The sequence below is a fragment of the Rhinopithecus roxellana genome, chromosome 2 (genome assembly GCF_007565055.1).
Source record: "Rhinopithecus roxellana isolate Shanxi Qingling chromosome 2, ASM756505v1, whole genome shotgun sequence".
Classification (NCBI taxonomy): Eukaryota; Metazoa; Chordata; class Mammalia; order Primates; family Cercopithecidae; genus Rhinopithecus; species Rhinopithecus roxellana.
In genome coordinates, this window is record NC_044550.1 from 95,476,831 (window position 1) to 95,499,477 (window position 22,647).

Sequence of the window (22,647 nt, forward strand, 5' to 3'; positions counted from 1 at the left end):
AGACTACTTTTACTTAGGTATAGAGATGATGAATGTGTTAGTTAACTATTGCCACAAAAATGTCACAGAACAAAGTATGCCAAAGCTCAGTGGCTTAATAAAAAAATCATTTATTCTTATGGATTTGCAGATTGGCTGAGGATCAACTAATCTAGGCTGAGGTTGGCTGGGTGATTGACTCTACACCATGTTTTAAAATTTTTTCTGGAATAAGAAGTCTAGAATAAGACTACATGAGTGGGGTAGTTGAGAAAGAATGGAGGAGGAAGTGGTAGTTGGAACTCAGGAAACTGAGATGTTCTATTTGGATGTGTATGTCATCAAAATTGTCAGCAATTGTGGTGGAGAGATTGGTGATTTAGGTTTTAAAAAGTTCTCTCTCTCTTGTGTATTTGAGTTAGCGTGACGACAACACTCTGGGGTGATTGTAGTACCGTACTAAATCTTCGATTTAGAACCACGTGTTCCATCTTAGTATATTAGACGAAGTTGGCCAAGTAAAAAAAGTCATCTGTAAATGAGTAGGAGTGACTGAGGTGTCATTAGATGGTCCCAGTGAGGAAGGTGAGCAGATGTGTGCTTCCAAGGAGTGGGGGTTTTTGGAGAAAAGAGAAAGGAAGTAGCAATGGGAGCCGCATCTCCAGGCCTTAGAGCAGAATTTTTGTTTTTCAGGTGTGGATGGTGATCAACTAGTGGGTCAAGAAACAAACTTAGTAGGTCATTATTAGCATTAAGAGAAAAATGAGAGACGAGAGAAGGAGATGCTCTTCAAGCCTAAAGTCTATTTCAGAAGAAAATAGCAGATCCTAGCAAGTCTGTATGTTTTGTGAAACTTTGAGTTCTAGGTTGTGAGATAAAAAGTCTTACTATGTAGTGTGGTCAAAAGAATTGGAAAATTCAGCTGTAAGTTACTTGGAGTGTGAGAGAGAAAAGTTTCATAAATAGTAGAGATGTGACTGAATATATATTATTGATTATGCATAAATACAGTGATTTTTATGTTATTTGTGTATGTATTTTATTTTTCTAGACTGTATTCTTTAGCATGCATTTCTAGCATGGAAATACCCAATAGTTGACTAATAGATGTTGACTGCCTGGATGTCAGGAAGACATAAGTACTCAGTGGTAATCCAGAAAGTATGCTTTATTTTCTACGCTGGCTCATGGTGCAGGTCCTGGAACAGGACACAGAGATTCAGCTGGACCTGCTTGAGATGGTGAGCGATGAAGGTGACGTCACAGTGGGGGTTAGACATCGCTTGTCCAGTCTATTTCTTGGCTTTGCAGGTCTAGAGACTATTTTGTTAGCTCCTTCAGAATTGATCAGACTTTTGGGAAATAGCTCAGACTAGCCAAAATCAGAACACTAATACATGAACCATAATGATCTTAAACTAATTTTCAGTGGGGTAACAGGTGTTTCTAGGGACTATATTTACATTATCCGGTGTACATCATTCTCAGGATCTGGATACCCAAGTGATAGAATTAGTAATCAGAGCATCATTTGGTTAGCAGGGAATCACGAGGAAAGGGAATTTACTTCAAAGGGATAATGGAAAGTCCTATTAAACTGGCATCCCACTGCAAAACATACCTTTCTAGTGATTTGAGTATTGATTACATACTGTGAAATCCAGTATCTCCTTACCTTTCATGGTACTGGGAAAACTCTGACGAATAATTGACCTTTGGATAACCCATTTCTGAATTTTTTGTAATCTGGTAGTTGTGTTTTTCTGTCCCCAAGCACTTGAGGATGTGCCAAACTCCACCAGACAACAGTGGTTCATTGACGCAGAGATTCTCAACTAGAGGGCAGGGGGCCCTGGTATTTTTAATTCTTATTTATCCCCTTATGGAGATTTAATAATGTGGACCATTTTAAACCTCACGTTAAAAATAGTTTCTTCTGGCCGGGTGCAGTGGCTCATGCCTGTAATCTCAGCACTTTGGGAGGCTGACGTGGGTGGATCACAAGGTCAGGAGATCGAGACCATCCTGGGTAACACGGTGAAACCCTATCTCTAGTAAAAATACAAAAAATTAGCCGAGTGTGGTGACGGGCGCCTGCGGTCCCAGCTACTAGGGAGGTTGAGGCAGGAGAATGGCGTGAACCCAGGAGGCGGAGCTTGCAGTAAGCCGAGATCACCCCACTGCACTCCAGCCTGGGCGACAGAGCGAGACACCATCTCAAAAAAAAATAAAAAAGTTTCTTCTGACAGAGACTATCACTATATATTTGATTATGTTTTGAGCTTAGTTACAGTCACGTTCCAGATCTGCTCCTCCAACACTGCCCTCCACCCATTTTGAGTGGATGACCATGCTTCGTTTGCAGCTACACATTTAGAAGTTGCCAAGTAGCAAGGAGTTCTGTAGAAAGTTCATCTTCAAGGTGAACAGAAACATCTACTGAGCAGTTTTTTAAAATGTTAATGACTCCTCAAGATAAAATCATTTGAATTACATGTATAATGCTGCATATTTACATTAATGTGGAACAACTCAGAAAATAATAAGGAGCCCTTAGTTTGGCTTTCTGCTGGTAAACTTCATGGCCCAGTAGACTTTGGCTAATTATCGTATTAAAATTCAGAGCTCAAATCTTAAATTTATTACTGACTTCAAGAAGGGCCTTGAGTAAGATATTAACCTTTCTGTTTCTCAGCTATTAAATGAGGCCAACAGTGCTTTGCCACTGCATTGAAATGATGTAAAAATATACCGGTTAAAGCTTGCAAAAATATCTAAATGCTCTATAAATGTTGAGCAGAAATAAGAGATGGGCAGGAATAAAAAGACTTAGGACCAAGAAAAAGAATAACTCATTAAAATTATTTGGGATCACTGGGTAGAAAATAGCTCATATGATTTTTCCTTCCCTCTTTATATTCTGAATCAGGACATATAAAAAATGTCCCTAATTTGCTATGGAGTTCTCTCTGTCTTGTGCATTTGAGTTGGTGAGGAGACCACCCTCGGGTGATTGTATTACCATGCTAAATCTTTGATTTAGAATCACCCATTCTATTGGTTTGACATGCAGTGGCTGGAGAAAAAGTTATGTATCTCCCAGCAGTGTCTATGGAGGGCTTATTGCTTTTCCATTTCTGTTTTCTTTCTCTTATGAGATAGAAGTACTTTGTGAGTAAAAGGGTTTGGCAGATGATGTGCTTGGTAAACACAGGTTAAAACTTAAAAAAAAAAATACATAAATTCGTGAATCAAACCTTCAGGATTAGTGGTTGTTTATGATATAACCATGGAAACTTATATCATTGTAGTGAATTTATCTGACATTCTAGCGCCCAGAAATCAGTTACCTTGATACTTTATCAATTTACCTGCTTAGTACTGATTTATTATTATCCAAATGCGTAAAAATTTAAATTATTTACCATTTGAGTTTTGGTGTTAATTGTATTTTATTATATTTTAAGTCTGAATTTGGAAATCCTCATCGTTTTAATCAAAATATTAGACTAACTAGAACATCCGGTCTCCATTCTAGTTAAATTATTTTTATTCAATATAAGAAGATAGAATTAAAAAAGTCTTATTTAAAATTTAATATGGAAAGGCCATTGAGGTCAGCTAGTTTAAGAAAACCTAGAAACCTTAGTATAAGAGCATCTAATAAAACTAGATGGATGTGAAACCCAAAGTGGTTTTTAAAAAATTTATTGTTCAGAGCAAGGCTAGGTACTCTAGAAGCATTAGTAATTGAGTTACTTGTGGCTTTGTATTATTAAAATATATGGTCCTTGAAGTTATCTCCACGGCTGAATCATTTTGAGATTCATGTTTTAAGTAGTTTCATGTGGTACATAAAAGGCATTTATCTTGATGAACAAAAAATGACTCCATCCTGATTATGATTTAGCATATTATAACAGCGTCTTTGTAATTTGAACTAGAACAAGAAAAATAGAAACAATTCAAAATCCTTATTAGAAATAAATCCAGTTCAAAGTGGATTTTTTTTTTCTTGATTTATGATGTTTGCCTCATGTTGTTTAGGTATGGAGCCTGTGTATAGGATAGCACATTTGTTTCAGGCTGGTTGCTAGTGTTCAGGGTTCACCTCTCCAGTCCAGTCCAGGTGGTCACAGTCTACGGTTGTTAGATTATATGTTCTGGCATGTTTGGTTTGACAGCAGCCAAAGGTTTTATAAACCCTAGCATTATTGACATATAGTCTTAAAAAATATTATTACCTCTTGGACCTTAATGTCTTAATCTCATGGTTAGGTTAGTAAAATTAATGTGCTTCTGATAATCTGGTTTAAGTGTATTGTGCCTTTTCTTAGGCTATATAATTTATGAAAACTTTATTTCTAGCTTTGTACAGTGGCAGTATCATAGCCAATGAGGTTTATCTGAGGCATGATTATTGCTAATTGAAAACTTTATTTCTTGGGAAAATAGAATATAGCTATATCACTGACACAGATGCACAAGCTACTGTTTTAAAATAAGTTTATCAGTGCTAGTTTAGAAATTTGGTCACGTAAATGCATTTTTGCGGGATTGCCTGTTATTTTGGATTCTATCAGGTAGGATTATTATTTTGTATTTGAAAACTTATTTCATGGCTTATAAATGCTCTCCATTGACCTCTGGTTAAATCTATTATGGATTTAAAGTACAGTTGTCCCTCAGTATCCGTGGGAGGTTGGTTTCATGACTTCCCTTAGGTACCAAAATCTAAGCATACTCTAGTCCCTGACATAAAGTGGCATAGTATTAATATTTGCATATAACCCATGCACATCCTCCTGTATACTTTTTTATTTTTTATTTTTTTGAGACGGAGTCTCGCTCTGTCACCCAGGCTGGAATGCAGTGGTGCGATCTCGGCTCACGGCAACCTCCGCCTCCTGGGTTCAGGCGATTCTCTTGCCCCAGCCTCCTGAGTAGTTGGGATTACAGGCACCCACCACCGTGCCTGACTACTTCTTGTATTTTTAGTAGAGATCGGGTTTCGCCGTGTTGGCCAGGCTGGTCTCAAACTCCCGACCTCAGGTGATTCCACCCGCCTTGGCCTCCCAAAGTGCTGGGATTACAGATGTGAGGCACTATGTTCAGCCCCTCCTGTATACTTTAAATCATCTCTAGTTTATGTACAATACCTAATACAGTATAAATGCTGTGTAAGTAATCATTAATATGGTATGGTTTAGGGCATAATGACAGGGAAAAAGTTTGTACATAATCAGTACAGATGCACTATTTTTCCTGAATATTTTTGATCTGAGGTTGGTTGAATCCCATGGAGGGTTGACTGTGTGTACTTGATTGTTTTTCCCCTAGTGGGATATAATTTACATACCATAGATCTTAACTGTATAGTTTGCTAAGTTATAACAAATGTACAGATCTATTAATCCACACCCAAATCAAGGTATCGAGCATTTACAACCTCAGATCTCTTCTCAATAAATCTCCCACTCCCTTTCCAGGCAGCCACTGATGTGATTTCTATTATAATAGATTAGTTTTTCCTGTTCTTGAACTTCACATAAATAGAATCATACAGAATGTATTTCTTTTAAGGCTGATTTCTTCCTCGTAACATATTTGTGAGAGTCATCTATGCTGTTGTGTATTTCAGTAGTCATCCTGTTTATTGATGAGTATGGCATTGTAAGGGTTTACTGCAGTTTAGCATGTTAATGGATATGTGTCTCCTCTGACTAGAGACAGGATGGGATCCAGATCCAGTGCTGCCAGCTGTAGGAGTGAAGGATGCAAGGGCAGGAGCCAAGCTGTCATTAAAAAGACCAGTAGAACGCTTTCTTTACTATGTCCACTATGTGTTAAAAATACCTGGTGTGGAATTGTTCAGTAGTTCGTTCTGTTCGTGTCAACATTGTTTTATTTTCTAAGTTTCCTGAGATCAGAGGAGCTTGTTGTCCATTAAATTTTTCTAATATGATGATAGGTTATAGCTGTGTGCCAAGTCCATTTAATTTTATAATAGGATTGTTTGTTATAGCAAATACTTTAGAAATGTTAGTATTTTTAAAGCCATTATTAGTCTTTATTATTACTGATAACATTAATCATGTGGATTTACCATATTTTACTTAATTGTTGCCATATTGTTAGATCTTTAGTTGGTTCTGGTTTCTTTCCTACTCTTATAAGTAATGCTAAAGTAAAAGTCACTTATGTATCTTGTTCCATTTTTTGAACTTTGTTCTCAAGGTAGATTTTCAGAAACATAATTTTAGGGTCAAATGTTTTGAACGTTTGTATTTTTTGGTATCTATTGATCAATATTCCTTATTTTCTAAGATAGTTGATTAGTTTACAGGGACAGCAAAAATATGCTAAGGGACAAGGCTTACTATAGTTTGAATATATATTGTCTGGAAAAATTTTGTTGTTTGAATTGGGAGGTGCTAGAAAGAAAAGTAAACACATTTTGTATCGTAGTTATAAAATGCACTCATGGTTTTATATTTATTTGGTAACTAATGAGGCATCAAGTACATTTCTCATTTTTGTATGCTATGTTTCTTCTTTTGCAAATTTTCCCTGATTACATCTTTTATGTTGAGAATATTTGGTCAAAAAAGGAAGCTACCTATATTGTGAATGATCTGGGATAAAACGTCTTCTTATGCGGGAGAGAGTAAATCTTGCTGTTCTATTCTCATGGGGTAGAATGTTCAATCCAAGAAAAACAGCCTTGAGTCAGAGCTGACGTAATACATAGTCATTGCCATGCATGGTGGTAAATGGCTGACTGATACTTAATTTTTCAGCAACCTTGAGAGGTACGTGGTGTCTTCATTATCCATTTGAGCCGCTGTCAAATAAGTTGGACTTTTAAGAGAAACCTTGGGTTAAAAGTAGTAGAAGTAGCAACTGGAAAAAGGATAGTGTAGGAGAGATGGCTTTTAGTCTGCCTGAGGCCGCTTTGCCCCCAAATTTGTTCTCTCCATACTACCTTTGCTTTTCTACTTCATTAATTATAACGTTGGAAATTCCACCAATTGCAGTTGTATTCTGCTTAAAAGTCAACCTCTCTTAAAATGTTAAAAACCCCTAGAAGGGATTTATTCTGGAAGATCTTGTGTTATTAGCCATTAATATGAGCTAATAAGATAGTTTTTTTTGTGTGGGGGGAGGTGGTTGTTTTTGTTTTTTTTTAAACTCTGGGGCATACCTATTCCTAGGGGTGGAGTGTTGGGAGGAGGCAGGCGAGGTTGCATGTGGGGTACAGGAAAGGAGGAGGAAGAAAGTTTCCTTCCTCTTTCTGGGATGTAGGGGGCTGGCCCAGTGCAGAGTTTTGACATAGGAAATGTTTGTCCTTGGCATCCTGCCATCTCCTTATTCATACTTCTACATCTCAAAACCCTACGCCTTAGCTGCAAAACCCATGTGCATCCAACCATGACTCTCCACCCAGATCTGCCTTTCTTGTCACTAAGTGTTTCATCTTCTAAATGCATCACCCTTGCCTGCCTCCTCCCCACACTCCTCCCCAAGCTCCACCTTGCAGGATAACTACGGCTAGCCGAGTCAAAAACAACAGCAACAACAAAAGCTGTCTTTTCATGCTTGTATGTTTTCTTAGATATCTAGAAGTTATATGTATATGGAACAATCAGAACCCTTGGTAGTCTTTCCTAATAAACAAACTGCTAATGGCTCAGGATTTAAAAGACATACTGCATAAATTATTTCTCCCTATGGAATAAATGCCCAAGCTGAAAATAAACTACAGATCCTAATAGCCAAGCAGAAGGAGTATACTTGTCTAAGCGAAACATCTTATATGTAATTTGGCTTGTCAGACAATGTGAAGTAGGATGAAAGCATCTTACTTTAAAATGTGCAGCTGGTGTGAGAATGTCACACGGATGCTAGTTGTTTGGCTCAGTGTCTTCCATTTCTCATGCTCTACAGTGTCTTCACTAATCCTTGGTGTCTTCTCCCCCCGTTTCTTTGTTCATTGCAGAAAGTATAAAATGTGCAGCCTTTTATCTGTCTCCATTGGTTGGAAATCAACATATACAAATAAAAAAGTTTTTTTTTTCCTCTTTTACAAAATGACAACATTTTAAGTCAAATTTATTTAATCAGGGGGCTATGTCCTTCTACTTCATGTTTCTCCAAACTCTAAAGCTGTTGCTGTTCACCGAACAGGAATAGTAACGTATGGAGCCTGGTGACTGTTATACAAAACACTGGCTTGATGATCAAAGGTCTTTCAGACTCCAAAGGGCTTTCAACACGCCAAAGTGAGGCAATCTCTAGTGAGTGGAGGATAGTATTTCCTGGAGAAGCCACAGTCCATATATAGCTCCCCTTAGCCCTTGTTATATTTGCTAGCATTGTAGAAATCCAGAAAGACATTCCTTTACTTCCTTCTCCCTGACATTCTTTTAAATAATATTTGACCATTTAAATGGTACATAGAAAATGTACCAGTTAACAAATACATAAAATCTGACAAATACATAAAAATAAATAGGAAATGTTGGTATCACACCTAACCAGAGACAAACCCTATTAACAATTGTGGTATAGCCTCTAGTACTGTCTGTTGTTATGTACACGTGTGTTTACCCAAAAAAGGGGTCATACTGTAGATTCTTTTAGAAACTAGCTTTTTATATTAAATGTATTAGAAATATTTTTCCAAGTCATTAAATATTTGTCTACTGTATCTCTTTTAAGAGCTGTAAAATATTTAGTTTCACTGATATTATAGAATTGACTTCATTTTTCTCTTGTTATTGGACATTTAAGTTCTTTTCAATTTTTTATATTTTAAACAGCACTATAATTAATAGTTCTATAGCCAAGTATATTCACATTCACAGTTTGTTCCATTGTGTAATATAACAGCTTGGGGTTCTTCTGCAAGCAAGGCTTATGTGCAGTTCATTTATTTGGGAAGTGATCCCAAGGAGCCACAGTAAGTGAATGGAGGACTTGAGCTGGAAAGGAGGGAAAACCAGTTCATAGGTGCAGTACAGATCTGGCCATAGCTACATGTGACAGGACCTTTGAAAGCCTTATGAAATATGTCTCAGAACTGTCTTCTAGGAGAGTACCAGGGGGAAGTATTTCTCTTCCTTTGATCCATTCTTCACTAGTCAAGGGTGATCCCACAGCATTATTTCCCACATACTTCCAGATTGTGTGGGTATGAGCCCAGTGCATCACTGAAGTCCTAGGATAGGAAGCCGGAGAGAAGTATGGGTGGGGGCTGGGGTGAGGCCCTGTTACGTTACATCTTCAGAAAGATGGTCAAAGCCTGCCAGGGCCTCGTTGCTGCAGTGGTGGCTTGAGCCAGAAGTAAGGCTGAGGGACTTTGTAGTAGGATGCAAGAAGTGTCTGGTACACATACATTCCTGGAAACAGAGTTTGTAATTTTGTCTCAAAGGACACACAGAATTGTATCTCTTAAATACAAATACACATGGGAGTCATAAAATTATGTTCAGGTTGATTCATTTATGAGGTATACATTCTAAGACCTGCGGATGTGGCAGGGGGCGAAACAGATGCAATCCTACTGCCACAGAGCTTACATTCCTCTGCAGGAAGGTGGTAAACATGGGAACAAATACATAACATCAGTGCTGACAGCAGTAGGTGCTGGGAAGCAAATGAAATGAAGCAGTGCTGTTAATAGTGACTTGAAAGGGACTGAGCCCATGCTGAGAACACCAGGTTCTCATGATTTTAGATGGCACACAGATAAACTCAGAGTGAAGAGATTCGGGGTTGGGTCGATGGAATAGAACTAAAGGAGAAGGATGTAGGAAGGAGGGGCGAGGGCCTTTTTACATTCACCGTGTGCTTTACATTTTTCCTAGAGGCAGATATACCCAAGAGAGAGATTTTGGCTTTTGGAGTGTGGCCTTCCCTCAGTATATACACTATATGGAATTTAATCACTCTTCGATTCTTAGAAAATATCATTAATATTCAAAATATATAGCAAATTATAATTGCTTCATCTTTGATGTTTTGGAATATACTTCAGGATCAGGATCATAGCGTGCCTTGGGGTTATTTTAAATCAATCTCAGGGTTAACACCAGTGCAGCACAAATAGATGGAAATTTCCATTAGATGGTGACTGGGGGTTTATTGTATCAATGTAATTCTACTTCATAGACGAAGCAGCACTGTTCACCTGTTCCTTTGCTTTAGAGAGCTCAGAAAACAAGTTTCAAAGACATAAATTTATTCATTGGACCTTTTAGTTACAATGCCCAAGATATTTTTGTGACCTAAATAGCAAATTAAGAAATCACCTCTTTACATTGCTAGGTGTTTCTCACATTTGTTACCACTAGTACAGTTTATCCACTTCAGTAGAAAATAAGCCATGAGATTATGATAGCTCCAGATTAAAGCACATTCTTCTTTTTCAGTGATATGTAAAACCACAGGATCAGAATTATATTAGATATTGAAAGATTAGAATATTAAATCTGATCTCCTAAATCAGGGTTTTCCAAATTCTGATCACTTGTAATCATTTGTGTGCCAGCTTCAAGATTTTGCTATATTCTACAGGTGCTGATGCTATTACATTTTTGTTTTTCTCTACAATGAGTCAATTTTTGCTTAAATAGGTTTACTTGAGAAGGAATGTTTATATTATTGTATTATTGAAATAAATGGAAAATAACTTTAAGAAATATATTTCTAACTATGAACCTATATTCTTTTTTTTTTCTTTGAGAAGAGTCTCACTGTGTTACCCAGGCTGGAGTGCAGTGGCGTGATCTTGGCTCACTGCAACCTCTGCCTCTGAGGTTCAAATGATTGTCCTTCCTCAGCCTCCCAAGTAGTTGAGATTACAGGTGTGCACCACCATGCCCAGCTAATTTTTGTATTTTTAGTAGAGACAGGGTTTCACTATGTTGGCCAGGCTGGTCTTGAACTCCTACTCCTGACCTCAAATGATCTGCCCACCTTAGCCTCCCAAAGTGCTGGGATTACAGGTGGGAGCCACCAAGCCTGCCCTGAACCTATATTCTTAACTGTTGATGCAAGAAGTTTATCTGTGCATCATCTAAAATCATTATGCACATTTTGGTTAGTACTGCTCTCATAGCAGGCTTGGCCTGTCCCATACCAGGTGTATGACCTTTAGCAAGTTACCCAACTTCTCCTACCCTCTGTATTCACTTGTGTACGATGGAGATAATGAGATATTATTGTGTGACAAGTACTTAGCACAGTGCCTGATGTAGTAATTACTCAGTAAATGGAAGCAACTGCAATAATGTATTGTTGAAATGGTTGTTGCCTTTATTATTATTCATGAAAAGGACAGTGTTGGAGATTTAGAAATTATACAAATACTTCCATTCTGCACCTAAATTTGGGGTTGAAGGTATTAGAACAGTAGACCAAAGAGTTGACCAATTTAATTATATCCCTAGCTTTCCATGACTCGCTGTATGACTTGGTCAAGCCGTTTAACCCCTCTAGGGTGTGGTTTCTTCATCACACAAATTAGGAGGTTTGATTTGATTTGATCTCAAGACATTCAGCTTGCAGGGTGCCAGCTGTTTGAGTGGTTTTGATCATGGGATGTGGTTTATCTGAAGTCAGAGCATTTTAAATTTTGTTTTAAGTGGCTATTTGACACACAAAATAAGCTAGGAGTCGATGTGGCCCCAGCTGTTTTCCTGTTTTCATTATGAGTGACTGATGGTCACGAGGCGTCATGTTAGCAAGCTGGGTCAGTTAGTAATTGCTTTTGAAGCTGAAGTATATAATTAATTACATATATGAGCTGTTGAAGTTTAGTTCTAGTAAAACTACATCATAAAACCAAGGCAATTTCAAAAGATTGACAAAAGAAAAATATGAACAAACTTTTTGTACATTTGACTTACCTTTATTTTATGTTTAATATATATTTGTCAAGCATGTAACCACTTTTCACTGTCATCAATAAAAATTATATGTGAATATATTCTAGCCACGTGGACCACTGTTGAAATAACTTTTATATTTCTACCTAGATGACTTGTTATGCCCCTTCCAGATAGGAGAATCTACAGTTTTATGAATTTCAATCTCCTAATAAGGTAGATCTGAACTTGGTAATGATTAAGTTCAAATCAATAAAGCCAAATAAAATTTTAAAAGCCTGCTATAAATATAAGTGTGGGTGTATATGTTAGTATAATATACCAAAGACTATTTTGTTTTTTCACTCAGGAATGTATTTTAGAAATTATCTCATTTATTTCCTCTTTTGTTTGAATGACTGCCATTGAATAGATGATTCTAATTATTTAATCAATCTCCTTATGATGGACATTTGGGCTTTTTTCTAACTTCTATTACCCACAATAATGCTGTAATGAATATCTTTCACGTGAGATTTTGTGCATGTGTTAGCATATCTATAGTTTAAATTGCTGGGTCAGGGGACATGTGCATTGGTAATTTTGAATTTGAAATAAACAAATTGTTCTTCATGGAGGTTGGACCAATATGTGCTCCCACCAACAATGTGTAAGTGAGCCTATTTTCTGCCCAACCACTTTTTCCTCATCATTCTGTGTGACCAAACAATTTAAATATTACACTGTTTTCTCTAGGAAAATGCTAATTAGAGGGGCGATCATACTATTTGTGCAGATTTCACAGAGATCGAATATTACACTGAAGACCACTTTCTAAACTATATGTAGAAATTTAATTTGCTGAATTAAATGGTTAAACATCTTGGAACGCACTTTATGTTGCTTTAGAGCGCAATTACACTGGCATGGAAAAACCTGCAATTTGAAAATTATCAACAAATTAAAGCCTTCTGTGGATATTCATTCTCATAATGAAACCTACTATACATATCATGCAAAAAGTTTTGCTATAACGTTATTTATACTTTATTTTCTGTTTTTATTTTTATTTTTTGAGACGGAATCTTGCTCTGTCACCCAGGCTGGAGTGCAGTAGTGGATCTTGCCTCACTGCAACCTTTGCCTCCAGGGTTCAAGTGATTCTCCTTCCTCAGCCTCCTGAGTAGCTGAGACTACAGGTGTGTGCTACCACACCCGGCTAATTTTTGTATTTTTAGTAGAGATGGGGTTTCACCATGTTGGCCAGGTGGTCTCAAATTCCTGACCTCAAGTGATTCACCTGCCTCGGCCTCCCAAAGTGCTGGGATTACAGCTGTGAGCCACCACACCTGACCTATTTTTCTTACACTCAGAAGGAAAAGGCCTTATGTCTAGATACTGTTTCTATTTTTTCTTGAGGCTTTAGGTTCATGAGTTAAAGCTTCTGTGCTTCCTTTAAGAAAGTAAGAAGTTTGTTCCAAAGAGATGTGAATGATGTCTTTCTTTTCTATGTTTAGGACTTATTCCATAGATTTAGGAAAGTCATAACATATAGTCATAAACCATTATTATTTTTCTGTCTTTGGGCTGCAGTGTAACATATATGAATGTCAATTTCTGAAGGAACTTAGGTCTTTTCTTTTAACACTATGTAGTCTTTTCTAAAATTTACCATTGTTCGAATAGTTGAAGGTTTTTTTGCGGGGTTTCTTTGGCTTTTATGAAGGATCACCAGATATTCAATAACTTTTTTTTGAAGTTTTTCCTCCTTAATTTGACTTTCAAATATGGTCCTTTATATAGCACTGTAATAATTCACTTACAAGGAAAAATATTTTTCTGTTATTGACTTACTTGAAAAGTACTTGTAGTGTTAGATATAGTATTTATAGTGAAGATAGTGGTTCAATCCCACAGAATAACCTATAATTAATATAAAATTACTTGGAGTTATTCAAATAAAATGCAAATTAAAAAGTTATTAGATAATCACCTATTACATTTTCCTTGTTAGCACATATATTACATTCTAGAGAAGCTGTCTGCTTATAGGTAGAGGCTGTTGTTGAATTTTAAATTGTTCTACCCCGTAAGGAAAGCAGTTGTTATGATACTCACACAGTGGAAAAACAGGCCTTCAGCAAAATGAGGCTTTGTTGTGATATGGATTACTCTGGGGCCACTCCTTCCCCACAAATCACTGAAACGCATGACTGCTTGAACTAGGAGAACAAAACCATTTTCATTGAATCACAGCACCCCCTAGCATCCTAATAATTTACGGGGTTTTTTGTTGTTGTTGTTGTTGTTTGTGTGTGTGTGGTTTTTTTTTTTTTTTTTTTTTTTTTTTTTTTGATGGAGTCTCACTCTGTCACCCAGGATGGAGTGCTGTGGGGTAATCACAGATTACTGCAGCCTCAACCTCTCAGGCCCCAGTGATCCTCCCACCTCAGCCTCCTGAGTAGCTGGCATTACAGGTACGTGCCACCACACCGGGCTAATTTTTGTATTTTTTGTAGAGATGAGTTCTTGCTATGTTGCCCAGCCTGGTCTCAAACTTCTGAACTCAAGCGATCCTTCTATCTTGGCCTCCCAAAGTGCTGGAATTACAGGTGTGAGTCACCATGCCCAGCCAAGAATTTGTGTTTTTAGAAGTCAAAGGAACATTTTGTTTATGCTTATAAAACAAACCATGAATCTAATAAGATCTGATAACTCATATTCTTCTGACCAAGGAGAAGAGACCTTTGAAAGATTCCATGGAAATTATGGGGAATGTGAAGAGTCATCATTGTTATTGAAAATAATTGTTACATTTGTTTTCTATGGAATATGGGGGTATGAATGCAGATAATAAACTATGGCTGAACCTCTTGTGTAGAAGTGGTCAGAGAGACAGTGTTTTTCCAGCCAAGTGCCTAAGAATATTAATGTGTGTGTTGCAGGTACTTCTCCCAGCAGCTGGTCTCTTACAGTTACAGGATGTGAAGAAGACTTGTTGTGAATTTTTGGAATCCCAGCTTCACCCTGTCAACTGCTTAGGAATCCGGGCTTTTGCTGATATGCATGCATGTACCGACCTTCTGAACAAGGCCAACACCTATGCAGGCAAGTGGAGTAGACCTCAGCTGAATTTGGGAGGAAACTGGCTTGATTTTTGATATGATTCCACAGTGGTCTCTGGAAAGTCATGTCATATTTCTGGATCTGGGCTTTATAAAAATACATTTAAAATCTTATAATGGTCACCCTGCATAACTGAAGCATACTCATAAAATTCTGAACTTCATAAACAAGCAACTATACATTGGGATTGGGCCTGAATAATAGCTAGGAATAGCTAGGGTTTTGTTTTGTTTTGTTTTTTTTGAGACGAAGTCTTGCCCTGTCACCCAGGCTGTGGTGTGGTGGTGCAATCTTGCCTCATTGCAACTTCCGCCTCCACGGTTCAAGAAGAATAGCTGTATGTATTTTTCTTTCAAATTGTTAAATGAATAGGCATATGAGAAAGTGTATGCATGTGAAGTTATTTTAGCTCTAATTTTTTATGTTCTTTTTTTTTTTTTTTGCACCCATGAAAACAATTTTGTGGCTTAAAAAATCTTCAGAGCAGGCCGGGCGTGGTGGCTCAAGCCTGTAATCCCAGCACTTTGGGAGGCCGAGACGGGCGGATCACGAGGTCAGGAGATCGAGACCATCCTGGCTAACACCGTGAAACCCCGTCTCTACTAAAAAATACAAAAAAGCTAGCCGGACGAGGTGGCGGGCGCCTGTAGTCCCAGCTACTCGGGAGGCTGAGGCAGGAGAATCGGTAAACCCAGGAGGCGGAGCTTGCAGTGAGCTGAGATCCGGCCACTGCACTCCAGCCTGGGCGACAGAGCGAGACTCCGTCTCAACAAAAAAAAAAAAAAAAAAAAAAAAAAAAAATCTTCAGAGCAGTGAAATGTAGATACGTTTGGTGGAGTAGAAAAGTAGACCACCAATAGAAGCAGCCCACTCCTTGCACAATGGTTCCATGGCCTACTGCTGGCATCTCCCTGTGGTGGAGGGAGGGCCTATTGCTGTTTTCAAGGAGCCCTTGCTTTAGCTGCTGTTCAGGCCCTTCAGGCCTCTCGTCTCTGCAGTTGGGGAGGGGAGATTGTTATAGCTTTGAATGTACACACATAGTTCACAAATGTAATCTATATTTTATTTAAGGTTTATAAACAATTAAAAATATATATTAAAAGTGATTATTAGGAAATTTCTTTTATTTTTTTAGTTTCTTTATGCTTTCATTTAATTATTACATCCTTTTTTGTTGTTGTTGTTCTAATAGCTTTAGGAGTACAAGTGCTTTTTGGTTACATGGATGAATTGTATAGTCATGAGGTCTTGGATTTTAATGTACTCGTCACCTGAGTAGTAGACATTGTACTCTAATTGGTAGTTTTTCATCCATCACCATCCTCCCAACCTCCCCACTTCTGAGTCTCCCATGTCCATTATACCACTCTGTCTGCCTTTGCATACTGATAGCTTAGCTCCCACTTGTAAGTGTGAACATGTAGTGTTTGGTTTTCCATTTCTGAGTTACCTAACTTAGAATAATGGCCTCCCATTTCATCCAAGTTGCTGCAAAAGACACTCTTTCTTTCTTTTTTTATGGCAGAGTAGTATTTCATCATATATATACACACATACGTACGTATATACACGTGTATGTATGTATATGTGTGAGTATATATGTATATATGTCTGTGTATATATATATAACATTTTCTTTATCCACTCATTGGCTGATGGGCACTTAGGTTGATTCCATATCTTTGTAATTGTGAATTGTACTGTGATAAACACACACATCCAGGTGTCTTTTTGATATAATGATTTCATTTCCTTTAGGTAGATACTCAGTAGTGAAATTGCTGGATTGGATTTTAATTCTTTGAGGAATCTCCAGACTGTTTTCCATAGAGGTTGTACGAATTTACATTCCTACCAGCAGCATATAAGCATTCCCGTTTCACCACATCCACACCAACATCTATTGTTTTTTCACTTTTAATAATAACTATTCTGGTTGGGGCAAGGTGGTATCTGGCTGAGGTTTTAATTTGCATTTTCCTGATGATTAGTGATGTTAAGCTTTTTTTTTCATGTTTGTTGACCATTTGTGTATCTTCTTTTAAGAAATATCTGTTCATGTCATTTGTCTACTTTTTGATGGGCTTATGTGTTTTTTTCTTGCTGACTTGTTTGAGTTCCTTTTAGATTCTGGATATTAGTTCTTTGTCAGGGGCATAGTTTGCAAATATTTCCTCCCATTCTATAGGTTGTGTGTTTACTCTGGTGATTATTTCTTTGGTCTTGTGGAAGTTTTTTTTTTTGTTGTTTAATTAGGTCCCATTTATTTATTTTTGTGTTTGTCACATTTGCATTTGGGGTCTTTGTCATAAATTTTTTTGGCCAATGCCCAGAAGTTTTTCCTAAGTTTTCTTCTAGAATTTTCATGGTGTCAGGTCTTAGATTTAAGTCTTTAATCCATCTTGGGTTAATTTTTATATGTGGTGAGAGATAGGAAACCAGTTTTATTCTTCTACATATGGCTATCCAATTTTCCTAATACCATTTCTTGAATAGGATGTGCTTTCCCCAGTTTATTTATTTATCTGTTTTTAATACTTTAGGTTCTGGGGTACGTGTGTACAACGTGCAGGTTTGTTACATAGGTATACATGTGCCATGTTGGTTTGCTGCACCCATCCATTCGTCATTTATATTAGGTATTTCTCCTAATGCTATCCCTCCCGCAGCCCCCCATTGCCTCAACAGGCCCCGTTGTGTGATGTTTCCCATTCTGTGTCTGTGTGTTCTCATTGTTCAACTCCCACCTATGAGTGAGAACATGTGATGTTTGGTTTTCTGTCCTTGCAATAGTTTGCTGAGAATGATGGTTTACAGCTTCATCTATGTCCCTGCAAAGGACATGAACTCATTCTTTTTTAATAGCTGCGTAGTATTCCATGGTGTATATGTGCCACATTTTCTTAATCCAGTCTATCATTGATGGACATTGGGAGGTTCCAAGTTTTTGCTATTGTGAATAGTGCCACAATAAACATACGTGTGCATGTGTCTTTATAGTAGCATGATTTATAATCCTTTGGATATATACCCAGTAATGGGATGGCTGGGTCAAATGGTATTTCTAGTTTTAGATCCTTGAGGAATTGCCACACTGTCTTCCGCAATGGTTGAACTAATTTACACTCCCACCAACAGTGTAAATCCATCCTATTTCCATCCAGTGTAAAAGCATTCCTATTTCTCTACATCCTCTCCAGCATCTGTTATTTCCTGACTTTTTAATGATCGCCATTCTAACTGGCCTGAGATGCTATCTCATTGTGGTTTTTGATTTGCATTTCTCTGATGACCAGTGATGATGAGCATTTTTTATATGTCTGTTGGCTGCATAAATGTCTTCTTTTGAGAAGTGTCTGTTTATCTCCTTTGTCCACTTTTTGATGGAGTTGTTTTTTTCTTGTAAATTTGTTTAAGTTCTCTGTAGATTCTGGGTATTAGCCCTTTATCAGATGGGTAGATTGCAAAAATTTTCTCTCGTCCTGTAGGTTGCCTGTTCGCTCTGATGATAGTTTCTTTTGCTGTGCAGAAGCTCTTTAGTTTAATTAGATCCAATTTGTCAATTTTGGCTTTTGTTGCCATTGCTTTTGGTTTTAGTCATGACGTCTTTGCTCATGCCTATGTTCTGAATGGTGTAACCTAGGTTTTCTTCTAGGGTTTTTATGGTTTTAGGTCTTACATTTAAGTCTTTAGTCCATCTTGAGTTAATTTTTTATACAGTGTAAGGAAGAGATCCAGTTTCAGCTTTCTGCATATGGCTAGCCAGTTTTCCCAGCACCATTTATTAAATAGGGAATCTTTTCCCCGTTGCTTGTTTTTGTCAGGTTTGTCAAAGATCAGATGGTGGTAGAGGTGTGTTGTTATTTCTGAGGCCTCTGTTCTGTTCCATTGGTCTATATCTCTGTTTTGGTATCAGTACCATGCTGTTTTGGTTACTGTAGCCTTGTAGTATAGTTTGAAGTTAGGTAGCGTGATGCTTTCAGCTTTGTTCTTTTTGCTTAGGATTGTCTTGCCTATGTGGGCTCTTTTTTTGTTTCCATGTGAAATTTAAAGTAGTGTTTTCCAATTCTGTGAAGAAAGTCAGTGGTAGCCTGATGGGGATAGCATTGAATCTATAAATTATCTTGGGCAGTATGGCCATTTTCACAATATTGATCTTCCTAATCATGAGCATGGAATGTTCTTCCATTTGTTTGTGTCCTTTTATTTTTTGAGCAGTGGTTTGTAGTTCTCCTTGAAGAGGTCCTTCATATCCTGTGTAAGTTGGATTTCTAGGTATTTTATTCTGTTTGCAGTAATTGTGAATGGGAGATCATTCTGATTTGCTCTCTGTTTGTCTATTATTGGTGTATAGGAATGCTTGTGATTTTTGCACATTGATTTTGTATCCTGAGACTTTGCTGAAGTTGCTTATCAGCTTAAGGATATTTTGGGCTGAGACAATGGGGTTTCTAAATATACAATCATGTTATCTGCAAACAGAGACAATTTGACTTCCTCTCTTCCTCATTGAATACCCTTTATTTCTTTCTCTTGCCTGATTGCCGTAGCCAGAACTTCCAACACTGTGTTGAATAGGAGTGGTGAGAGAGGGCATCCTTGTCCTGTGCTAGTTTTCAAAGGGAGTGCTTCCAGTTTTTGCCCATTCAATATGATATTGGCTGTGGGTTTGTCATAAATAGCTCTTAGTATTTTGAGATACGTTCCATCAATACCCAGTTTATTGAGAGTTTTTAGCATGAAAGCGATTTAATTTTGTTGAAGTCCTTTTCTGCAACTATTGGGATAGTCATGTGGTTTTTGTTGTTGGTTCTGTTTATGTGATGGATTACGTTTATATGTTTGCATATGTTGAACCAGCCTTGCATCCCAGGGATGAAGCCCACTTGATCGTGGTGGATAAGCTTTTTGATGTGCTGCTGGATTTGGTTTGCCAGTGTTTTATTAGGATTTTTCCATCGATGTTCGTCAGGGATATTGGCCTAAAATTCTCTTTTTTTGTTGTGTCTCTGCCAGGCTTTGGTATCAGTATGATGCTGGCCTCATAAAATGAGTTAGGGAGGATTCCCTCTTTTTATATTGATTGGAATCGTTTCAGAAGGAATGGTACTAGCTCCTCTTTGTACCTCTGTTAGAATTTGGCTGTGAATCCATCTGGTCCTGGACATTTTTGGTTGGTAGGCTATTAATTATCACCTCAATTTCAGAACCTGTTATTGGTCTATTCAGAGATTCAACTTATTCTTGGTTTAGTCTTGGGAGGGTGTATGTGTCCAGGAATGTATCCTTTTCTTCTAGATTTTCCAGTTTATTTGCATAGAGGCATTTTATAGTATTCTCTCATGGTAGTTTTTATTGCTGTGGGATTGGTGGTGATATCCTCTTTATCATTTTTTTATTGCATCTATTTGATTCTTCTCTCTTTTCTTCTTTATTAGTCTTGCTAGCGGTCTATCAATTTTGTTGATCTTTTCAAAAAACCAGCTCCTGGATTCATTGATTTTTTTGAAGGGTTTTTTGTGTCTCTATCTCCTTCAGTTCTGCTCTGATCTTAGTTATTTCTTGCCTTCTGCTACCTTTTGAATTTGTTTGCTCTTGCTTCTCTAGTTCTTTTAATTGTGATGTTAGCATGTCGATTTTAGATCTTGTCTGCTTTCTCTTGTGGACATTTAGTACTATAAATTTCCCTCTACACACTGCTTTAAATGTGTCCCAGAGATTCTGGTACGTTCTGTCTTTGTTCTCAATGATTTCAAAGAATATCTTTATTTCTGCCTTCATTTCGTTAAGTACCCAGTAGTCATTCAGGAGCAGGTTGTTCAGTTTCCATGTAATTGTGTGGTTGTGAGTGAGTTTCTTAATCCTGAGTTCTAATTTGATTGCACTGTGGTCTGAGAGACAGTTTGTTGTGATTTCTGTTCTACATTTGCTGAGGAGTGCTTTACTTCCAATTTGTAGTCAGTTTTAGAATAAGTGTGATGTGGTGCTGAGAAGAATGTATTTCCTGGTGATTTGGGATGGAGAGTTCTGCAGATGTCTATTAGGTCTGCTTGGTCCAGAGCTGAATTCAAGTCCTGGATATCCTTGTCATTAACCTTCTGTCTCGTTGATCTGTCTAATGTTGACAGTGGGGTGTTAAAGTCTCCCATTATTGTTGTGTGGGAGTCTAAGTCTCTTTGTAGGTCTCTAAGGACTTGCTTTATGAATCTGGGTGCTCCTGTATTGGGTGCATATATATTTAGGATAGTTAGCTCTTCCTGTTGAATTGATCCCTTTACCATTATGTAATGCCCTTCTTTGTCTCTTTTGATCTTTGTTGGTTTAAAGTCTGTTTTATCAGAGACTAGGATTGCAACCCCTGCTTTTTTGTTTGTTTGTTTTCCAGTTGCTTGGTAGATCTTCCTCCATCCCTTTATTTTGAGCCTGCATGTGTCTTTGCATGTGAGATGGGTCTCGTCAGTACAGCACACCAATGGGTCTTGACTCTTCATCCAGTTTACCAGTGTGTATCTTTTAACTAGGGCATTTAGCCCATTTACATTTAAGGTTAATATTGTTATGTTTGAATTTGATCCTGTCATTATGAGGTTAGCTGGTTATTTTGCCTGTTAATTGGTGCAGTTTCTTCATAGCATCAATGGTCCTTACAATTTGGCATGTTTTTGCAGTGCCTGGTACCAGTTGTTTCTTTCCACATGTAGTGCTTCCTTCAGGAGCTCTTGTAAGGCAGGCCTGGTGGTGACAAAATCTCTCGGCATTTGCTTGTCTGGAAAGGATTTTATTTCTCCTTCACTTATGAAGCTTAGTTTGGCTGGATATGAAATTCTGGGTTGAAAATCTTTTCTTTGAGAATGTTGAATATTGGCCCCACTCTCTTCTGGCTTGTAGAGTTTCTGCCAAGAGATCTGCTGTTAGTCTGATGGGCTTTACTTTGTGCATAACCCGACCTTTCTCTCTGGCTGCCTTTAACATTTTTTCCTTCATTTCAACCTTGGTGAATCTGACAATTGTGTGTCTTGGGGTTGCTCTTCTCAAGGAATATCTTTGTGGTGTTTCTCTGTATTTCCTGAATTTGAATGTTGGCCTGCCTTGCTAGATTAGGGAAGTTCTCCTGGATAATATCCTGAAGAGTGTTTTCTAACTTGGTTCCATTCTCCCCATCACTTTCCGGTACACCAGTCAAACGTATATTTGGTCTTTTCACATAGTCCCATATTTCTTGGAGGCTTTGTTCATTTCTTTTCACTCTTTTTTCTCTAATCTTGTCTTCTCATTTTATTTCATTAATTTGATCTTCAATCACTGATATCCTTTCTTCCACTTGATCGAATCGGCTGTTGAAGCTTGTGCATGCATCACGAAGTTCTCTTGCTGTGGTTTTCAGCTCCATCAGGTCATTTAAAGTCTTCTCTATACTGTTTATTCTAGTTAGCCATTCGTCTAACCATTTTTCAAGGTTTTTAGCTTTCTTGTGATGGGTTAGAACATGCTCCTTTAGCTCAGAGAAGTTTGTTATTACCGACCTTCTGAAGCCTACTTCTGTCAATTCGGCAAACTTATTCTCTGTCCAGTTTTGTTCCCTTGCTGGTGAGGCGCTGCAGTCCTTTAAAGGAGAAGAGACGCTCTGGGTTTTGGAATTTTCAGCTTTTCCTCTCTGGTTTCTCCCCATCTT

At 37.7% G+C, this 22,647-nt stretch overlaps 1 protein-coding gene and 1 pseudogene across 5 annotated transcripts in view; both read left to right on the plus strand.

Annotated features, from left to right (window-relative positions):
* Nucleotides 1–22,647, plus strand: part of KLHL2 (kelch like family member 2) — a 116,370-nt gene that overhangs the window by 40,631 nt on the left and 53,092 nt on the right. For all 5 annotated transcript variants that reach the window (XM_010364578.2, XM_010364581.2, XM_010364579.2 and 2 more), the window contains one exon: nt 14,795–14,957. In XM_010364578.2, coding sequence (XP_010362880.1) covers nt 14,795–14,957 — 163 coding nt within the window. The remainder of the gene's footprint in view (nt 1–14,794; nt 14,958–22,647) is intronic.
* On the plus strand, nt 4,346–4,503 carry LOC115896317 (annotated as a pseudogene).